General features: G+C 37.8%; 2 protein-coding genes across 2 annotated transcripts in view; both read right to left on the bottom strand.

Moving 5' to 3' along the window:
- Positions 1 to 11: 11 nt before the first annotated feature.
- Positions 12 to 17,193, bottom strand: INTS2 (integrator complex subunit 2). The gene is made up of 24 exons (XM_035561076.2): positions 16,794 to 17,193; positions 16,295 to 16,433; positions 15,481 to 15,583; positions 15,078 to 15,191; positions 14,266 to 14,396; positions 13,992 to 14,165; positions 13,578 to 13,804; positions 12,943 to 13,068; positions 12,297 to 12,368; positions 12,088 to 12,202; positions 11,691 to 11,759; positions 11,095 to 11,229; positions 10,409 to 10,585; positions 9,589 to 9,697; positions 8,638 to 8,742; positions 8,000 to 8,164; positions 7,585 to 7,786; positions 7,347 to 7,472; positions 5,710 to 5,899; positions 4,845 to 5,090; positions 3,709 to 3,816; positions 2,443 to 2,548; positions 2,094 to 2,270; positions 12 to 1,519 (listed from the first exon to the last, which is right to left on the bottom strand). Exons 1-24 carry the CDS (start codon positions 17,084 to 17,086, stop codon positions 1,350 to 1,352), a joined length of 3,579 nt encoding a protein of 1,192 aa, XP_035416969.1. The 5' UTR covers positions 17,087 to 17,193; the 3' UTR covers positions 12 to 1,349.
- Positions 17,194 to 17,254: 61 nt separating this feature from the next.
- Positions 17,255 to 21,467, bottom strand: part of MED13 (mediator complex subunit 13) — a 58,512-nt gene continuing 54,299 nt past the window's right edge. The window contains exon 30 of the mRNA XM_035561079.2: positions 17,255 to 21,354. Coding sequence (XP_035416972.1) covers positions 21,222 to 21,354 — 133 coding nt within the window. The 3' untranslated portion in view covers positions 17,255 to 21,221. The remainder of the gene's footprint in view (positions 21,355 to 21,467) is intronic.

The raw sequence follows: 21,467 nt of genomic DNA, 5'->3' as shown, positions 1-21,467 counted from the left end.
CCTACGAATCGATTCAAATCGTCTTTTTTTATTTTTTTTTAGTTTAAATACAAATACAGCATATAAAATTACATGACAGGAAAAAACACCACGTGTTGAAATTATTTACATACATTACACCGCGATGACAAAACCACCCTTGGCAGCCAGACGGTGCCGGCACACAGTCGGGGCACACCGATGAGCCTGGCACACAGCTGGGAACCAGGCTCGGCAATCCAGCGCTAGCATCTCCCACTGGCTGTCCATCACAGGAAGCAGACGTATGCAAGACTTTCTCAAGTCACACTAAAGAATCAGACCGTTATTTCTGGAATGTAAACTGGCTTAAACTGAAAAATATTTTACTTAATTAAGGATCCTGGATGTTGTCGTTCAAGAAACAGCAAATCTGGGCTGCCAAGCTTAGCAATCCAAGCGTGCTGAAGTACAACATTCAATTCTGGCACAACAGCCAAACAAGCTTCTTTCTCTGTTGCAGACGCATGTGCTGCCTCACATAAGAGCTTGTGTAAGCTTCAGGAACATTGCACCATAAACACCCTTCTGCAATGCCCCAAAACATCCGTCAAGGCTAACTGCTGCAGTTGTAAATGAAGGAACAACCAACTGCACGCAGTAAGCACAAAGGATTCTTCAGCCTTCTTGTTCACTGAGCTGTGTGGAACTGCTTTGGTATGGCTGAAATCTGTCATCCCTTTCACTACAGGAAATTTAGCTTCTGCCACAGTCGTCTCCAACATTAATTTCTGTTTAAGCTTATCCTGACGACAACTTAAGATACCTTTTCCACTTTATTCCTTTGAGACCAGTTTCAAATTTCCACTGAAGGCTGTCTGATCTTTAAAGTTATTGGTCTCATGAATTCACATTTTGACCAATGGTTTGAGAAGGGAAAAAAAAAGTTAAATCTTTTTCGCTCTGCGAGGTCGTGGGACAGTCTTTTATTTGAATTTTAGTAAAGTTTTCCAATCTCAAATTTTTCTTAACCATCATTTTGTCGTTTGCTCAACAAATTAAGTACTCACTTCACGGCGTCAAGAAACCTTTTATGGGTGCATTGCTGTATCACAGAGTTGCACAGTGTGCAACCAAGCAAGCCTGAAAGATCACGCTTACTTTCACTGGAAATGATTTACCCGCCACAATAGCCTCAAAAGTTTTCACTGGAAGCAAAACAAGTCTCCTTGAAGTATTCTTTTCTTTTAAGAAGGTTCAGACATAACCGAATCCAGTGAAAGAAAAAATTTCTCGTGCTCCAGCTCCTCAATCCACTTTGGCAGCTCTATCCAAATTTAGACACCATAGGCCATGGGACTAGCTACAGTATAATCTCATTTGCGTTCTTCCTAAACTCCACTTACGCTCATGTTAATTATTTCAATGATAGTGCTCTCAACACACTGGCATAACTGAACATCAGGGTCCATACTTGCAAAATCCCTTGAACAACTTTTGTAAGGTGAATCTTTACAAAGTCCTGACACCTCATTTGGTTTCTCTTTTAGTTGCTGGAGACCTAAAAAAAAACAACCATAAATAAATAAATGAATAAATGAATACAGCTGTTATATTACACCCATAGCATAAACGTATGCTATGAAATCGTCAATTTAAACCCAATACATGAAACAGTGATGGTTGATGGTTGAATTCCACATTATTTCTATAGACACTACAACAACTTGTCCTTTCCATTTACCTATACCTGCCTCCTTGTTTCTTTTTGTATTCCCTCTTAATCTCTTAAACATAAACATCATAGCATAGATAGCATCAGAGAACACTGAATCACGAGTAGAACATTTGTGTTAGACAGAAAGACAGAATTACTTGCTAAAAATCAACCAATAGATTTAAACAGTTGTACAAGACTCAGCTCATTTGACTGTGCATTTCCAATGGCTTCCAGCCCCTCCAGCTTCTAACTTCTCCAACACAATAAATCCACTGAACCCTATCCCTTCTATATTTACAAATTAACAGTAGTACATTTCATATTGCATTTACTATGCTTAAACATTTGAAACATTAACATTATTTTCTCCCTAGGACCATGACATTACCTTTGAAATACAAGCTGCTTTACTTACGTGTAATAATTGGGTCAAAGTCTCTCGTCTGCGTAGCAACATCAGAGGCACAAACTTGCCCAATCTGTATCAGCAGAGACATAATATCCTCATACAAAGGAGGGAAGGCTTGACAGAATGACACCAAACAAGGCAGGGTTGGCATAAAAAAGGTATAGCGCTTTGATTGGGTTAGAACTATAAAGGAAAAGGAAATGGTTAAGTAAAAAAGCAACTATTATCAAAATACAGTCAAGAATTGTTACTTTTACAATCATAATTAACACAGTGGCATTGTGGCAAAATTTTATTCAACCTAGACAAATCTAACTTACACAACAATGCATTTAGGAGTTGCTGGAATGCTTACCTGTGAGCAGGGTTCCCATCACATTGATAGCTAAACGAGCCACACTGAGAGATTTAGGTAGTGCGTATTGGATGCACAAATATGAAAGTAACTGGATAGCAAATATCTGTTAAGTAGGTGAAAGGCAAAAGAAAAATAAGCAAAAAGTTATAAATTGTTTTGTAGTTTCAATCCGAAGCTCTTCATGTAATTTAGGAGTTAGTAAATATTCCCCATCTTATAGTCAGAAAATAAAAGCGAGAGAAATCTTAAAAATAGTTACTGTGGAATTTTTATGCTGCTGCATAAAAAATTAAAAAAAATCAGATGTTTAACATTAAACAAGTATCTGTTAGCCTTTCAGAATCTCTATCACAGACACAATTTGTTCCAACATTAACAATGAGCAACAAAACAACACAATTTACAATGTAATCTTTGTAAAAACTGTTAAGTGTCCAATGTGTTCTAGCTTTAACTTTACTAGAGTGCCTTCTCACAAACAGAAACTTAGTATTTGAAAAGGATTACTTAAGAGCAACTAGGAAGTTGATTTGATTTTTAGCCCCAAAAATTCCAGTTACCTAGGGCTAACCAAATATGTAATCTTCCCTTGTCACAGCATACCAAATCAGTGTCTATAAACTGTTCTAGAAAGTAATCATTAACAATTATTTGACATTATTTTTAACAATCATCATGAGAAGGCTTCAAAAATATAGGTGAATATTTAAAAAAAAAATTAAATTCCTGACTCCCTCTTTGCTAAGCTTGCTTCGAGAAGCAGTAGTAATAATCTCTGGAAGAAAGTCCTGGTAGTCAAAATTTTCACAAGAATAAAATTTTGATCTTTAGGCTGCTTCTTCTGTTTTGCAGAGTATGTTTACCACAAAAGGTTTTCAAAATCTAAACCTTTATGCAAGTTCCTCTAACTATAAAGTATCAGATAAAAGCTAAGAAGGTAAAACTTCTGCCAACTGATATATAGGCAACATATACAAAAAAGTTGTTATTGAAAGTGCTTTTATGTTCTTGAAAGTAATATTGAAATTCATGAGCATCTCCTAAACAAGTGTACGCAGACATGTCAGCAGAGTCATCACAATCCCAGATTTGGTGGCAGGGCTTTTAATCTAAGGTGAAAGTGCTACCGATACTACCTTAATATACTGGGCAGGTTAGAACGAGACTTATTGTTAAGTGATCCTTTTATTTTCTCCCCCTAACCAATACTGCATCGGTGTTAACTACTTACAGTGACTCCCAAACGAGATGACTGCACAGTACCTGTTTTTCAAGTTCAGGCTGGGCAATGAGCTCAGGTATGAAATCCAGACAGATGTGCATTGATGGAATCCCCGCCACTGTCAGTGCCAGAAGTTCGCACGGATAACCCTGCGGGATTAAGGAAAGAAAACAGATATGCCCAAGGAGTTTAAAAAATTCTGCTTCAATTACAGTTTTAAATTAGATCTGCATTAATGCTTTTTTTTCAAAACAAATATAACTCGCTTTTGTTCAGAAAGACAAGCAACAGGCCTGTACCCCCAAGGCAACACAAAGTAGGCTGGGTGACACACCCAGGGTCTGAATCAGTTCTTTATCCACAGGACTCAACCTATTATTTGCATATAAATTCCCTCTCTGCTCCCCAAACTAAACCAAGCTGCATTGACTCTCTTCTTTTGTGTCCTTGCCCTGCGTTCCAAACACCACTGTAGGCCCCAACTTGCTTATTTCACAACTGCACTATTACAACTTTTCCAGTCACTTAATCAGTTCCAGGTCAAGGCAAATTAACTGCTCTTAGAGAGACTACCATCTGGCAATGAGCGATTTAACACATACCAAAAAACATATTTATATAAAAAATTTGCTAAGCCTCCCCCCCCTTCTTTTTTGTGAAGGCCTACAGCTGCTGTGGCAGGGGCATCCTTTCTCCTCCCACTCTAAAGAGATAAAGTGTGCCCTAGCAAAAAGGAAAGATAAGAAGAAATTGATATTTGAGGCCAAATTACAGTTTTGAATAATGGGTATATTAATTCAAGAACATGGCCAGAAAAACACTAAACCACACAAGATGTGGAACAAGTAATTACAAGATGAGTACACCAGTCTTCTTTGGCCTAGAGTGGACACACTACTTCAGTATAAATAATGGCAAAGGCACAAACAAAGCATGTGTTTGATGATGAAGAACAGGCATACTTTAGCTGCTCCCCTCTCAGCTACAACACCGAACAAAAGCACTGAAATTTGGTGGAAATGTGGGCACTACAAATTTGGGAAGACGGGAAAAAGAGGAGTGTGTTTTTGTAATTTGTGAGGAACACAACAACAGCATCCAGCATTCTTTGACCACTTCACTTGGCTCTCTCCTAACCAGAAGAAACATGAAAGAACTAAAATAATGCAAACCAGACCTGGAAATGAACTAGTTTTACTATGTTGGGGTCGGCTATATACATCTGATGCAGCAGACAGCAGATCAGACACTGGACCTCTCGAAGATTGCAGAGCAAGCTATCTTCTTCTTCCTCTAGTTCTGGACTCTTAGGACCCGAGGTACTTTGAACACTCTTCAGCAAACTGTATGTATTACTGCCCTGAGTTTTCTCTTCTTCTGTCGGTAAGCAGATCTCTAGAAGAATCTGCACAGCAGCACTGTCCTGTGAAGAAAATAAGCAACAGAGCACACATAAAAAAAGAAATAAGAAACGAAATACAAAGTAATGACAATTTAAGAAACTAAAGGCTGCCAAATGGCTAGAATTACTGGATATAGAATGTTTTTCTGTAAGGAAAAAATAAAACCACAACTCAGTTCAAGAACCATAAACCCTAGAGAACATTAACAAATTAACTGAACAGAAGCTTAAATCCACCAGACTATCATAATCACAGATCAGAACAATCTTTCCAAGGGAATCACGTATTGTTTCAAAATATATCTCCAACGGTCCCCTAAAGCATCCACATCAGACAAAAAATGCTCATGGCCATGCAATTCATAGAATTTGGAAGGGACTACACTACCCATTTAAGTATAAAACCTCCATTAACTCAAAAATCATCTTCTAAGAGGGACTCTAGATGTGCCATTCTTCCAGACAAAAGTAAGAAGAGAATGTCTGTGAAACAGGATTACTCAGGAATTCCCGAGAAAATATTCAACAATCTGAATGCAGAAAAAAAAAAAGAGATGACCTTTTAATTTATTTTCCATTTCTGTATTTGTTTTGTGATTGTCTTTCCTCATGTCATTTAATATCCATCCCTCCCCCTCACCTGAGCAGCAAGCAATGCATTTTTTAATTCTTCCCTTGTAACTTCTGGGGCTTCTGGACCCATTGCATTATTTTGGGACGGCCTAATGTCCTGTTCTGCTGTTTCTTTTAGGTGAGAATTGAGGTAAGCTTTTGAAGCAAGAAGATATCCATTCAACATGTGCAAAGTTACATCCATCAGAGGAGGGCTCCTAATATAGGAACACATACAATAAAGCCATTTCAGTAAGCAGAATAATAGTAAGAGTAAAAACAAACTAAAAACTCCACAAAGATTCACTTGGTTGTACTCTGGTGCATACTAAAGCTGCTTTCTCCAACACAGCAAAATACTAAAGGTCACAAGTCTTTCTGCTGTCCTGCCACTCAGTCCTTCTCTCATGCACGCGTACGCATGCACACACTGTACACAAACAAGGAGCTACTTAGAGAATAACTTCTGACAAACACAGGAAACTAGAAAAATTTCTGCTCTATGTGAATTTAAACCAAAATAATGATCTGAATGATGGAGAAAAAGTAAGGCAGAGAAGCTCTAAACAACTGCTTCCACAATACTAACATGATAGCTCTCAAATCACATTGTCTTATAAATCTCTCTGACAGTTTTAGAAGCTTAGGATTTTCAATTTGTAACCAGGGCTGAATGGACATACATTTAAATATTTCTCCTACGGGTTGGCATTAAAGATGTCATCAATAGAAACCTGAAGTCTAGCAGAGTTGTAGCAAGCCTAATGAAAATTGGATTAACAGCTCAATTGCTAAAAGGCAAAGGGGCAGATGCATACCAACAAGAACATGAAGAACAAATCGAGATGATACTAGCCATTTATTATGAACAGAAGGGTACTAAAAAAAGAAAAGTAAAAAGGGAAAAAATAAACCACAACTGACAGAAGATGTGAAAAAGAATACAAAAAGGAAAAAAGCTAGAGGCTGAAGTACTTTTACAAGCTGGTCTGCTGCTATCAGTTATGATCATTTCTACTACTAAAATTCTCAGCTTGTTCTTCTACATCAAAGTCATTCTGCAGCTTTACACATCCTCCTCTGTCATCGCTGACAGCTACAGGAAGTAATTTCTAAGTACTGCTAAAAGACTTAGTTGAAAAATGAAGCAAATCTACCTCTGCTGTATACATCCAGCACCCACTGGCAGAAACCATTAGCCAAAAAAGAAAGTATTTACAGGCCCATGAAGGATGTCAAATGACAATTGTGAAGTGGAAGGATGCTACAGTTACAACCACCACCACCACCATGTGGCAGCAGCCATTTTAAGCATGCTGCAGTGTCTAGAACAAATTCACACACACAAATCTAAAATGGATGATCTATGTGCAAATCTCAGAGTTTCCAGAACAGAACTACATGTAAGGCCGTTTTACAAGACGCTCCGCTGGACAATATGACATGCTCAAACAGCGTGCACAGTTCACTCAATCCTCAGACCAACAAGCTTAATACAAGAATGTGGTGCAGCAAAAGATGGATCTTAGAAGCTCATAAGACTAGTTTGAAGATATTTCAAAGTACTGAACATTTTTAGTTTTCTATGAGTCATCTTTATGTACAGCACTCACTATGTACCGATGTAAGTACTGCAGGGCATAGAAAGCTAGAAGAGATGCTTACCTATGAACTCTCTGATCACATCTTAGTACAATCAAAGGATCAATCATCAGATCATTCTGAGTGTACTTCTGCTGTCGGACTATTTTTACTGAAGGCTGCAGAGCATTAACGGTCATAACCCACAACCTAAAATGAGATTATTTTAAAGGTTTTTTTAATAGTCCATAAGAAAGAAAAAAAAAAAAGGATTTGTTTGTTGCTGTTTGCAACAGCAAACTAAACAGTATTTTGAGCCTACCTTCTCGGCATCACAGTGTTAAGAACCATCCAAAGTTTATTGACGGTCTGAAGAATCCTCCGAGGGACTCCAGCATTCAGCAAGCAATTCATATTTGATGTCAATACTTCTGCATATGGGATCAATTCACCAGCTGAGAGAAGTGTTAAGTGTTCTAAAATCTGCATCAGCTGGGTATGATTTCCAGGCAGCATGGAAAATGCTATAAAACAAAGACAATGGTAAAACTGGACTTCTGACATTTTTGCTGACTTCTTGACCTGAGGACTCACAAGTTAACGAGCTTGCAGCAGAATATTTTGTTTGATCATACTGCATTTGCATAAAGAAATTAAATGACTATGCACTTCCAAACCCATTACATTCCTTCCACCAGTTTGGAAAGCGAATTGCTTACTTCAAACAAAGCTTTTACCTTCCTGGAGCTGTTTAGGAGAATGATTCTTCGCAATGTTTGTAAGAAGCATCCTCCTCAGTAAGGCATCAGTGCCTGTGATCTGTTCCTCACAGATCCAGTCTTCCACGATGCAGAGGTGAGGGTAGTTAGTTGCAAGAAGGCGTAACAGTGCAGAATGCAAGCCTTTAAGGGCATTAAGAAAGTATACACTTTAGATTTAAACAGCTGCATTAGTCACCTGAACACATTTGTGCCTACCATTTCAACAACAGATCTTAACTGAATCACTGCCAAAATGTTCAATGAACTTGCACGTTTAGAGTCTGAAATTCTACCTCCAACAGAAAGGAAAAGTTCCATTTTGGGAAGGTGGGAGGACCCTACAGTAGCTTTTAAACTTAGCCTGAAACAATTATAAATTCTCAGGTAATTCCCACGCTAACTACTCTAGGTAGGTAACTACTCTAGAAAGAACTACCCTCCTCAAACTTTCACTGTTACTCTTTAGATTTATCTATAATTTCACTAGTTACTATTGACGCAGTTTAAAATAAACAAAAATGCAAGGACACTATGAAACAACCAACAGCAGAAGAGCTGGAAACAAGCTTAGCTTTCTTTCTTCACGGACATTAGACTTTGATGCACAGATATACCTCCCAGTTCCTGCTGCAGTCCTTGGGCCTGCCGAATGAGGTACTTGATTGGAATCTGATCCATTAACGCTGAAGAGTACGACTTGGGTTTTCTTTGCATGGCAGCTATAAGGGAATGGGAAAAAATCCACACATAATAGTTACAGTGTGAAAAAATACATATTTCCCTGACTGAATCAGTAAGGAAAATGTAAGACATTAGCCCCTATATTATTCAATTAAAATAGAGAAAACCCCTAATAGCACACCTCATTCCTGGTAAAGCATTAAGCTAAGCCCTTTAGGAAACAATTTCTGTGAACATTTCCATTTAAAGATTTCCCTGTCGTTTAGATTTTTCACAACATCTTCACACTATTTTTGATCAAGTCGAACAGATTTTGAGATCATATTCAAATCTGCACTGTTTTTATTCAACATTAAAAAAGCAACCACTAGATATAAGTACTATGTTTTCATTGAAATGAAACTCAGTCAGTAACATACACAACATTATTTTAAAAGCCCAAATTTTAAAGGTAAAAAGGAATCATTCAGCCTTGCCAACTATAAAATTATAAAATTGCCAGCCCAAAGAGATGTGCTTAGTTTGCTGACACATGAACAAATGAATATCTAAAGTGATTAAGAAGTCTTAGTTATTAGTTGGTAATATTTATCACATGGTCAAAAATATTTATTAAAATATAGAAATACATTTATATAAATATAAATATTTTTTTGGCTAGCTTGGATCTTTTTCAATCTGGAAAACCAATTACTCAACTATGGAGTTTTAGCAGAAAGTTTATCTGTTTAATTTATATGGCAGTGCTGCATTTACTACACGAATCTAAGCTTTTCATACTGTGCTTCAATCTGACAGCAACATAAATTTTGGTTATTGTAAGAATTCCTCTAGTTGCATCAAATTTTTAAATTGCTATTTTTCAGAGATGCATTCACATATACCTAGTGTCTTCGTGTTTGCCAGAAGTGCTTCTTCATATGACAGGACATAGTAGAGGACAAGCAATTGCGTTGTGATGCTGTAACGCTGAGTAAGACGAGTATTTTCTCCCTGTATAAAAAACCACATACAAAGGTCATGTTGCATTCCTGATTGCTGAGAACAAAAATTTGTATTTACCTGCAAATATGAAGAAGGATAAAGCAATAAACCTTGCATAAAAATATCAAGCCATAGGAGGTCCAAGCTGAAAGTTGTAGATTTTTCTTTTCTTAAATGAGTTTCAAACATAAAAGGTATTTTTGATGTCTTGGAATTCCCAGGATTCCAGCACAAGTTAATGTTTACTACTCATTCAACATGCATTCAAGCTACCCACACTTCCATCAAAAAGAAAATGTTTCTTTCAAAAACAGCTAGAGTGCTTCAATTACATAGTATTTTTGATCTAAGAAGGCCAAATCAGTACAAAAATTATACAAATCCAAGATAAACAACTCCTCTTTCCAATTCATTTTACTGCTAGGAAGAACCTGTGATTTTTAAGAAGTGTTCTAATTTTGCATTTTTAATAGTGTGAGTTGATTACTTCCCAAAGAAAAGGGTAAAAGGGGGACAAATATCAGTTCTCCGAGAAATCTAGGTAGCACTAACAAGACTCACTTATAAACACATAACCATCAATGTAGGGCAACGAGTATATAAGGACTAAAGACAAAAAATTAGACAACTTACAGAATCTGAAACAAGCATGTATACAATATACTGAACCACACGTACCTTGACATGAAACTACATGAAAGAAACAAACAAATCATTTACCCCAGTGAGTCCCTGGAAAACATTCAGTATCTCCTGTTCCGTGACAGGCTGATTTGTGGCTTCTGGGTTGGATTTTGATGCAGGAGTAAGAATAGAGTTAATGTAGACATCAATAAGAGGAAGCAGCTGAGGATGCAGTGGAGTGGTAGTTTCACAGAGCTGCCGATAGATCCAGTCCTAGAAAAAAAACACGCCACTATGTTTCGTTTCAAAGCTGACGGGTAATTCTTTTGTTTGCAAGTACCTTCCTTTTTAACTAGTTACAAAAAAAATGTATTTGAATGAGGTTTTGACTTTGGAAAGTATAATACCTGTTCTGCGTTAAATGTAGTCATAAACTGCATATCCAAAAAGAGCTTTCTCTGCTCTACAAAGATCTACCAACAAAGCTTGTCCTGGCTGAAAACATCGCTCAGACCATGATCTTACTAAGCACAGAAAATTGACAGGGATAACCTTCTAATTATATGTAACTTAGTTAAGTTCAGACTCCTGGATTACAGAGCTATAACTAGGTATCCTAACTTAATACATTGTCCCATCTTAAATCACATGGTAATAGACTGAAAGATTCATGAATAATTCTGTTCATGTTGTAACTTCTTAGGCAATTCTACCAAAAAATGAAGCCTGCAAAGCCTAGTCAACATCCAAAACAGAGAACAGAAATAAAATGAATATCATACCTTAATGGATACTTTGTGCTTGGTGAATGACCGGCTTCTTAAAAGCTGGTAAATGCAGTGAATAGGTAAAAAACCAATAATGTTGGCACTGAGATTGCCTGTAACCGGCACACGAACTGCATGGGCTGTGACAACCTAAAAGAAAGTTATAATTACCAAGAAAAATACCACAAAAAATATATATCACTATATCACAATGCATAAGCACAATGTGACAAAGCTGCACAGCTGCATCCTTTCAGGCATTTATTTATTTTTGGTTGTTTGGTAGCTGAAGAACACTTTTATGTAGTTTAATGCAGTATATGCAAAACTGTAGCAGACATACTACATTTATAAACAATTTCCTGTTACTATATTATTTTATGTCATTCTAGACTATTTTTCTCTTTTGCTTTTCCATTATTTAAAAACAGCCTAATGTTCAAAACGCATAATTGGATCACTGTACAAAATTAAAAGGCCAAAGTTCTTCATTATAAGGAGGGTGCAACTTCTTGTAGGTCAAACCAAAGTGATTAAAGAAAAAAAAAAAAAGAAGAAAGAAAAAAATGACAAAGCAAAGGAAAAAAAATAAAGGCTTAGACTTCAAATACCTGTTCAGTGAAAATCTCCTGCGTGAAGATTGTCTTCATTCTGCTCAGAGAGCTGGGCTTTATAACAATCTGAAACAAACAAACAAAAAAAACTACTTTCAATTTTAAGTTCTAACTTTCTTTTAAGTTCTGTAAATTTATTTTATTAACTGTTAACTTTTTAAAATTTGTCTTCATTGTGGTACGAGGAAAAGATTCACATACCTAAACTGAGTAATGAAATTAACTAATTTAAGTTAGTTAGTTACTCATTTCTTGTGTATATGTTTACTCAGGTACATTAGCAAAACCAAAGTTTTTTTTATTAAAATTAAAGTAAATACAAGAGTATAAACCCACAGTAAGAAAGTGAATTTTAACAGAGAAATGTGTGTTTTAGAAACAGCTTAGGACTTACTTTCATTCCCAAAGTGGAGCAGACCAAATCAATGATAGCACTGAGCTGATTACTGTGGAAATACATGGCTACCAAGAGAAGCATCTCTCCAAAGGAAGCAGACACACCAGAAATGCTGCGATAACAAAGAGGAAGAGTTAATTCCCAACAAGACATAAGTAAATGTGAGAATACTGGAATCACTAAAAACAAAAGAAGCCTGCTCTCACCTTTCAAAGTAAGCTTCTTCCTTTATCATCCAACTAAGCCACATTACCATGAGTTGCTCCTGTTCTGGTGTACTGCACAAAGAAATTACATAAAAGATCCATTTCCCAGAAATTACAGTTAGTTGAACTAACAATTACTAGCAGGAAAAAAAAAAAAAACCACAGTATTTGAAGAATCTTATACCAGGATACTTTCTGTCACTGTCTACTTTGCATCAACAGCTGATAAGCACTGATATTTAGCATGAACTTCGAAGTCTGGGCAAGAGTCCAGCTGTCAGACAATTTCCTGTCTTGAAAGCACACAGCAAAAAGCTACATCCATTAAATAACTACGTTGCTACTTTTCTGAATAAGGTCCCTAAAGAATTTAGCTATAAACATGTTCAATGGAAAAGTAACTGGTAAGGCCTACTTTAGCCTTCAAAAACCATTCCAAACTAAGCTACTGCCAATACTCCCCTCAAAAGATTGGCTACCAGCAAGTGAGTGAGCAGAGCAGTTTCAGACACTTACAGCAGTGTGAGATAAATCCCTTCCTAGTATAAAGAATTAGGAGAGGAAAAACTGTGCATCTCTGAAGGTCATTGCCTTAATTCTGTTAAAACAGTAATATCTTTACCAAACTCCTCCTTTATTGAAGTACCTGACAAGAGTGGAGAAGGCCAGAAGCATACAAAAGGAAAGAGAAACAAAGCGAACACCAGCTGGAGTTGCAGGAGGCCGGCTGGTCATCAGCTGCAGGAGCTGCTCAGCTTCTTCATCAGTTGGTCTGAAGCGGGGGAGAGAACACTGATCATTTAACAGCGATTTCCAACCTCATCACAATGGTTGAAGATTAAGTTTTCTCTGTTATTTAATCTGTTTATCAAGTTACTATCAATATATGAATATCAAGATTAACTGGCACTTCTCTTTGAACTTAAGAATCCCAATAAAAATCTCTGCTAAGAGATAACAACAGTGAGAAAACTTCCCCAGGACATAAGCATGCCTATTGGTACAACACACTTTGAACCAAAACTAATGTTGTATGAAGATGCTACATTAGCGCTCTCTAAAATGTAAAACTAAAGAAAAAGAAATTCAAAGTTCATATAAAGTACTTTGCTAGACTATTCAGCTGTTCTACACCCTTAGGCCTAGACTTATTTTAATGAAATCTGTAACGCTGATTTTGCAGCATTAAACAGAGGAACTCATTTCATGCATTAATATTATTTTAGGTTAAAAAAAAAAATGATAGTGAGTAAAAACACAGAGCATTAAAACATTCATTACTTCAGCCCAGCTATTCCCATCAAAGCGCAATAGAGACGTAACAATGCGCTGGCTTTCACGACATGCTCTTCCTTCAGTCCCGAATACACAGACACATTTGGCTCCATATCAACATCTGCTTCTTCAACAATGTGTGTGCTGCGAACAGTGGGAAGGATTCCCATGAGCTCCAGGAGCAGCTGCCTCCTCATTTGCCAAAGCACAGAACTGATATTATCTCTTTTTCTCTGTGTAAGAGGTTAAAAGAAGAGAACGACAATATAAAATTCATCTTATCAGACACTATATTATAGAAGAGCCTCCATAATGATGAATTCAAGAAAAAAAGAAGAGACTGGGAAGGAGTGTTTTTTGTTTTGTTTTTTTTTTAATAAAATTTTCACCAGGGGAACATGCAAGACACGATTGTCTTACCTGTTGGCCATTTCGGATAAATGTTCCAAACCAAGTTCGAACCTTTGCGTTTGTTCCAAGTAGCAAACCACTCACAAAACACACCAGGTCACTCACTCCATCGTCTGAAGATTCATTTTTGGTGTGATCCAGGGTCAAAGCTACACCAAGACCTGGTAGATGGCACTCTTCTACCTAGATAAAATGTCCAGGCTCAATTATCTTTTTACCATTCCAATAAGGATGACAAATATGAATCATGTCTTGTCTCATGACAGGCGAGTTACAGGCTTACCACCATGCCTCGGACCCTCAGAGCTTGGGAAGGGTTCATTTTACACAGGTGACGGAGCGCTTCTGTTCTACGACGGCCTCCAACACTTTCCTCATCCTGCCGTTCACCATTTTTAATCAAGCCTCTACAGACTAAATATCCAACGGGAGGTGTTAGTAAATCTGACCCTTCCAACAGAAAGTCACATATCCATAAACACAAAGCCAAACCATTTTGTTCGTCTCACTATGATTTATTAGCAGGGCTACTCCAAGAACTGGTGATTAACACTGAGTAGCACGAACAAGTAAATAGTCTTTCTCCTCTGAGAAATTACAGGATCTTTACAGATTTACACGTTATCCAATTATTACTTATACTCTATCTAATATAACCTGTGCATCTGGCAGCCTCTGGCAGAGACTGAAATCTTACTGCAGGGTACAGGATATGAAAAGGGTAATGTCAATACAAATTTTTCACATCATAATATGGCTCAATCTGAAGGACAGGTACTATTAGCAAAGATAGACCAGGTTCATCATCCCAGTCATTCACTGCCTGAGTCAGCCTTTAGAAAGGCGACCTACAGAGGAGAAGCTGCAACATGCACACAGTGAGTCTACAGTTAGGCTGCAAAAAGGGGAGCAAACGCGATGAGAAGGGGAGGCCTATCAGCATCTCTAAGTATAAATGCATTCAATTACATTTCATAAGCTAAGCACTCATCAGTTCAAATATTCACAATATACGGTTTAGCCTAGAATGAACTTTATTGCTAGAAACTATTTCAAATCTTTATTTGTAAGCTGGACAAGAAGAAACTAACTCACCCTCGTTAAAGCTATCAGGAACATTGGCCACCAGGAGGCAGAGGAACCAGGCTCCATTTTTAACATGCAACAAAGCTTCAGCTACATCAACTATGGGCAACAGTGATGGCAGCTCTGGATAAAAAGTTTTAAAAGTTACAGAGTTTCACTATGAAACAAATAAAAACTTGCATTTAATATGCATTTAAGTAACATATCAAATCAATGAATGAAAAAAACTACCTGTGGTTTATTCCTCTTTCAAAAAGCTATACAGCAGAGATTAACCTTAAATCTGCCACAACAGCTCAAGAAGTTTTATTTTTTTTTTTAAGTTTATAAGAAATTATGAAGGTTATGAAGTCAAAAGTAATACAACAGTAAAGCAAGTAACTATATTTGTAGTTTTTATATATACATATACCTGCTTGCAAAATACAGAGAACATCTGCTGCCTCTTCCAGGTAGACAGGACTTTCAAAGAGCTCTGAAGATTTGAGAAAAAATTCTCCATTTGATTCTGACACCTACAAGATATTATATATTATCACTGAACAAGTTTTATGAAACAATTTGTCTGATCAGACTTTCCTTTTTTCAAATTCAACAGATTTAATGCATTAAGATTGCTAAAAATGTGTAACTAGAAACACAGAACAGTCAAGAATATGTTTAGAATAATAAATATTTACTAGCAGAAGTACTTCAATACAAGTACTATTATTGTTTCTTTCTAGAAGAAAAACACCTGAGAATTCTAAAAATATGTTAAGTTCGCACAAGGAAAATAAAATATAGAAGAAAATAAAATATAGAAGAAAAAATAAGAGAAATATGGTAGCTAACATTATACTGCAATAAGAGTAAGAACACAATTTCATTTTCAAATGTAGTTTCTGCACTGATGCATCACAAAATCACGTTATATTTGAGTAAAGCACGTTATAAGATACACTGAGCAAATATTACATTAGAAAAGATTACCCTTATTTGTTCTGAGGAAGAAAGACTTCCTCTAGGACATTGGGTTCGTAAGGAGTTTAATCATAAGCCACTGTTCGAAAAAATGTAAACTGTAAGCCTTGGTGCAGCAGGTAAGATCTGGAGAAGAATACTCACAACAGCAGTGGCAGTGGTAACGTAACAGGGCATTACTTTAATTTATTGAGAGGACAGCCTTCTGGTTCTTCATCTTGCTAATATAAAATTCACAAATATCCAGAAATGAAGAAACATACCTTATTCATAATTGCCAGTAATTCGCTAAGTACGAGCCGGAGCCGGCGAGGCGAATCGCTGTGCTCAAACTCCAGCGTCAGGCCATGCTGCAGCTGCGACACCAAGATGCTTTCTCCACTGCCTCCTCCTAGCTTGTGCCTACCAGACGATTAAAACACAACAGTTATCACGTTTTTTGTACACGCTGACAGCTTTTCAGGTCAAAGACGACAGTAATTCCACAGGAATTTCTTCTATCATGCTAAAGGTTGGACTGTGGTACCTGTAGAGTGTTAGCCAACCTATTTAGGTGGATTAACGTGGTGTATTCAGAAAATACTAGCAGAACGCCAAGGGTCTGTGCTCCCCACAGCCCAGCCAAGGGCCGAGGTAGCTCCTCGGCCCCTCAGCACGTACCGGCTGCCTCCCACCCCCAGCAGCACCGAATAAACCGAATAAACCGAATAAAGCCGCTGGAGAAACCACAGGGAGGCCTCCAGCAGCCACCCGGGGAGTTACCGGAGCTGCTGCTCTTTGCTGGCGTCCTGCTCCAAGGCGTGAAAGTCGACGGAGAGCAGGGCCACGATGGAGTTGACCGCCTCGACGCCCGACAGGAGCCGCAGGATGAGCTTTTTGTCCTGCGCCCAGCTCTGGCTCTGGTCCGCGGGGGCGCAGAGTGCCATGCGCACCAGGCAGGGCAGCAGCAGCCGCAGCTCGGGGTCGCTCAGGGCGGCCAAACGCACCACGTCCACCTTCTGCATGGCCTCGAAGGCGTAGGGGCTGACGAACTGCAGCCCCGAGCACTCGGCCATGGCGGCGGCCGGCCCCGGGTCCCCTCAGCCGAGCGCTGCCAGCGGCGCGAAGCGAACGCGTCACGGCCCTGAGGGGAGCGGCGGCGGCGGCGGGCGGGAGGCCTCGGCCCGCCCCTTCCTCTCCCTCCCTTCTGCCCGAGAGGAAATAAGGAGACACCGCAATCAAGGCTTCATGAATAATTTATTCCATTTGATTTTTTTTTTGATTTTTTTTTTTAAAAAGTATAAACTTTTTTTTTCTCATTTCCTCAATCACAATTTGTACAACTCAGTGTTTATGGCATTCGGCAGCAATAGTGTTTGTTCCTTAGTCACTTTTATTTTGTCATGATAAATAGGACAGCTTGGACCATTAAATGTCACGGCTGTGAGAGAACGTAAATTAAAAAAAAATAAAAAAATAAAAATAGAAGACAACCCTCCCCTTGGCACGCCCCGGGTGTTGTGAGGGGGGTGGTGAAGGTGACATGGCTCACAGGTTGGCACCCGGCCCTCACGTCCAGTTCGCTCCGAAAAACCTCAACGCTGGAGCACAACGGCCTGAAACCGTGACCCTGAGGAGTGTGGCAGGTCCCAAATCCAGTTCTACTGTAAATTAAGCTCTACGCCACTGAAAATGGAAAGTACACCCACAAACAATAACGACAACGATAATAGTAATTAAAAAAAGTATGAAGCATAGTCCTGGGTCCTTTAATTAGTAAAAAAAGAAAAAGCCTTCCCAGTTGGAGGTTGTGGAGACAGTAATGTCAGACAATGTCACCTAATTGAGAAAAACTCTCAAAAGAAACCCAGATCAAAACATTGTTTATGCAGCATTAGTATTAAAACAGACTGATATGCTGTGCCATACTGTTGTGCAGCAAATTATATGGTGCAATAGCATTTTAAAAACATTTTACTCTTTCTGAAAGCTTTAAAATAATGCGACATAATATTTTGATATTACAGTATTAACAAATAGTGCTTGATTAAAGACATCTGCAAGTCTTCATAGACACAAGAAGTTAAAATTACCATTGGAGGTAAATATAGAAATACAATAATCTGCGCCATACCGACAGCTAAGTAAGAACATAGCTGAGGATTGAAATATAAATTCATTTTTAATTATTTCAGGAAATGTTAGATCTAAGTGTTAGAGCTACTTTAAAATGTAAGGGTTGTTTGCAAGTACAAGTGGTGGTCTGCTGCTCTAGCACAGTGCTCTCAGAAACCTCATTCAAGTAGTAGCAAGCCAAAGGTGACTAAATGGCTTAAGTACAATACAGCTACATTAAAATACATATTTTTAATTGGAAAACAAAAAAACAACTTTGTGGACAGACAAAAAGGAGTTAAAGTTCCACAGCTACTTAACAGAGCACTGCCAGGAACAACATTTTCTTGCAAGACCACTTTGAGAAGCCAGAGATGAAGCTTTCAAATCTTTAAGACTGTACTTGCCAAAACACCCAAGTTATTGGCTTGTGGCAATTTTACTTATAAACCAGCAACTATGTGCACTTAAAATAGTTAAATGAAAGTAACTAACAAAAATGCATACCCAATCTAGTAGTTAGTTCCATGGTGCTGGCAATTTTGATACGCACATTGCCAGCTGTAACTATCACTGCAGAAACGGCCCTCCTAATATTTTTTAGTGGTTGCAATATTTTAATTTACTTATAATTTACTTTAACTGGAGGGGAAGAGATAAGGGGGAAGGGGACGGGGTGACCGCACATGGGAAACTGACAGCTTTCACAGTTGGAGAGTTTCACAGGGAAGGCTGTGGTCCAGATAACAGAATACAGTTACATCAACATTCAGGCAGCTGATTCACTTACCTTTGTGAACACAAAAAAAAGCCACACCAAAACCCAGCCCTTGGAACTTGGCTAACTGAGCCAGGGTTAAAAATGACCACTTAAGCAACAGAACTTAAAAAAAAAAAAATCTAGGACATATGCTTTGAAAATTCCAGTTTTAGGAGCACTTTTCCACTTCAAAAATCTCAGCCAAATGAGGAAAAAACACCTTCAGTAAGACAAAAAATGTGCTGCTTAATCTACGGTGCATTATCATTATGAGGATAAAGTAATGGTCAGACCCAGTTAGTTATTAACTCTATTTATCAAAATATGCTCACTGCTGATTGCACTCATGTTATTTTGAAGAAATGACTGAAAATTTTCATCACCAATTGTACAACTTCTTTATACAAAAACAAAAATGTTGCTAATATCGTATATACAAGATTCAAGGAGACTGTTCATAAGAAAAATTCTCAGGCAGGTATTTTGCATTTACAAAGCCGTAATTTTCATTAACACAGTACGTTTTGTAAATGCAAGTGATTTCTTCCTTGTAGAGGATTAACAGTGGGTGCACGAATGGATCTTAAAACTTGCTCCTTTAAAAGGTTTAAACCAGCTAGAGATGGACAGTGTTAAGACCCAGGACACGGGTTATTCTAACAGGCTCACACGAGCACTGCAGGAGTTAAGTTTTTAATCTGGCAGTCAGAAGATGAGTAACCAAGGAAAAGCATATGCAGTTGCTCTTCAGCACCCGTAGGGGCTATTTTAGAGCAGCATCAGACATTTGGCATGTGCTAGGAGAAAGGAAGGAAGCTACTAAGGAAAAAATGGTGACTAAACAGGAGAGGTTTACCAAAGCCTTGTGATTTGTCAGTCCCTTCCTTAGGGAGGGCTAAGCCTCCTTGGCACATGCCCCAGTCTGAAAAGGGGGTACGGGGAAGGCCATATACACTGATACCTGGTACCTTCACCACAGTGCCAAAAATACATGAAAGTGTTCAGGGTTTTGTGTTTGGTTGTTGTTTTTTTTCCTTTTTCTTTGTTTAAGGTTTTTTTTTGTGTGATTTTTTTATTTATTTTTTTTACTAGTGGAATAAAATCTGAATACCAGAATTCACTGAGAATCTATATACACCACATTTTAGTTAAACACACACCAATCTTAAAGTCAAGATTGACTATTTTTGCATTTGTAAAATGGCTAGAGCTGGGCTAAATTTCAGCCTTACAGAAGACTTTGGGTAAAAAGATTTTTCCGTGTGTTCTGCTTCAAATTTGGTGTTTTATCACATATGTGAAAGAAACTAATGCAGTCACCACAGTGCCAAGAATATCTAGGTATCAACAACGCACAATAGATATTCTTGTAATAATAAAACTTGTACACTGGAAATAGATCTGAGAATCTAGCCACAGCCCTGAACCATAACACAAACTTCAATTGAAGAGTTTATTCATTTTATTCTCACTACAAGTTAAACCACCTACAATATCACTTATATATTGCCATTGTTACTCTGTAAAGGTGTGATATAAAATGCTGTAAGACCCGGTACCTTTTCAATTTATATAAACACAGTGAACTTCATTACTGTACATGTACTCTGCAACTACAGCTTAGCTGTAAATCCCCCACACACAATGGTATGGACATTAACCCCCTCTATCCCCATTAAACTGTACATCAAGACAATACAAATTTACTGTCCCCACCCCACCCCCTTACAAAAAAATAATACTCTAAAAGCAACCTACTGCAACTTTTAATTAAGACGATTACATATATTTTAGACCAATTGCTTTAAAGCAAGAAGGCAGTATAAACCTTCTAGGAAAATTTTTATAAAAGAGGTTAAGAAATATAAGACAATTTATACATTTAAAAACTTACAATAAATAAGAGATGCAGGCATTTTTGAATACTAGGTACTATAATCCAATACAAGAACATCTTGATGTTCTGAAGCCATAGGTTGAAACTTATTGTTCCTCATGTTTCTTCTCATCTCCATGCTTTTAATATTCATTAACCATGACTGGGTACTATGGCTCATTACTCTTCACAAATACTGTGACTGGGGAAAATGGTTAATTCTGCTACTAAAAATGTTATAATACACTTTCTGATCATCATTCTAAAGCGTCCCCCATAGTCAGTGACTCAAAGACAACAGGGTAAATAGGTACCCCTCTCACAAGTCAAAACAATATTTGCTGGAAGTAACAAGATTCATACCCCACCACAAACAACTTGCACTGAGAAGAATTTTAACTTAGTCCTGCAGTGAAATATCCTTTTTCCTCATTTTTGTCTTGCAAAATTCAGATGAAGATCACAGCATATTCATGATAAAGTTATACAACTGATTCAGCACCACAAAATGAATTGGGAGACATGACCGTCTGTCCTGGGTTGCAGGATCACAGGTTAGCCAGGAGAGTGCATTGTACTGTTCCAGAACAAACCTGAAAAGCAAAACAAGCTTCCATTAAGCCAACAGATTTTTTCCTCACCAGTATTTTACAGTCCTAATGTAATACAGTTTCTTTGGTATTAGGCATGTATGCTTCCCAACATT

Source organism: Cygnus atratus, chromosome 20 (genome assembly GCF_013377495.2).
Source record: "Cygnus atratus isolate AKBS03 ecotype Queensland, Australia chromosome 20, CAtr_DNAZoo_HiC_assembly, whole genome shotgun sequence".
NCBI classification, from domain to species: domain Eukaryota; kingdom Metazoa; phylum Chordata; class Aves; order Anseriformes; family Anatidae; genus Cygnus; species Cygnus atratus.
This window is presented reverse-complemented; position numbering and strand designations above follow the sequence as displayed.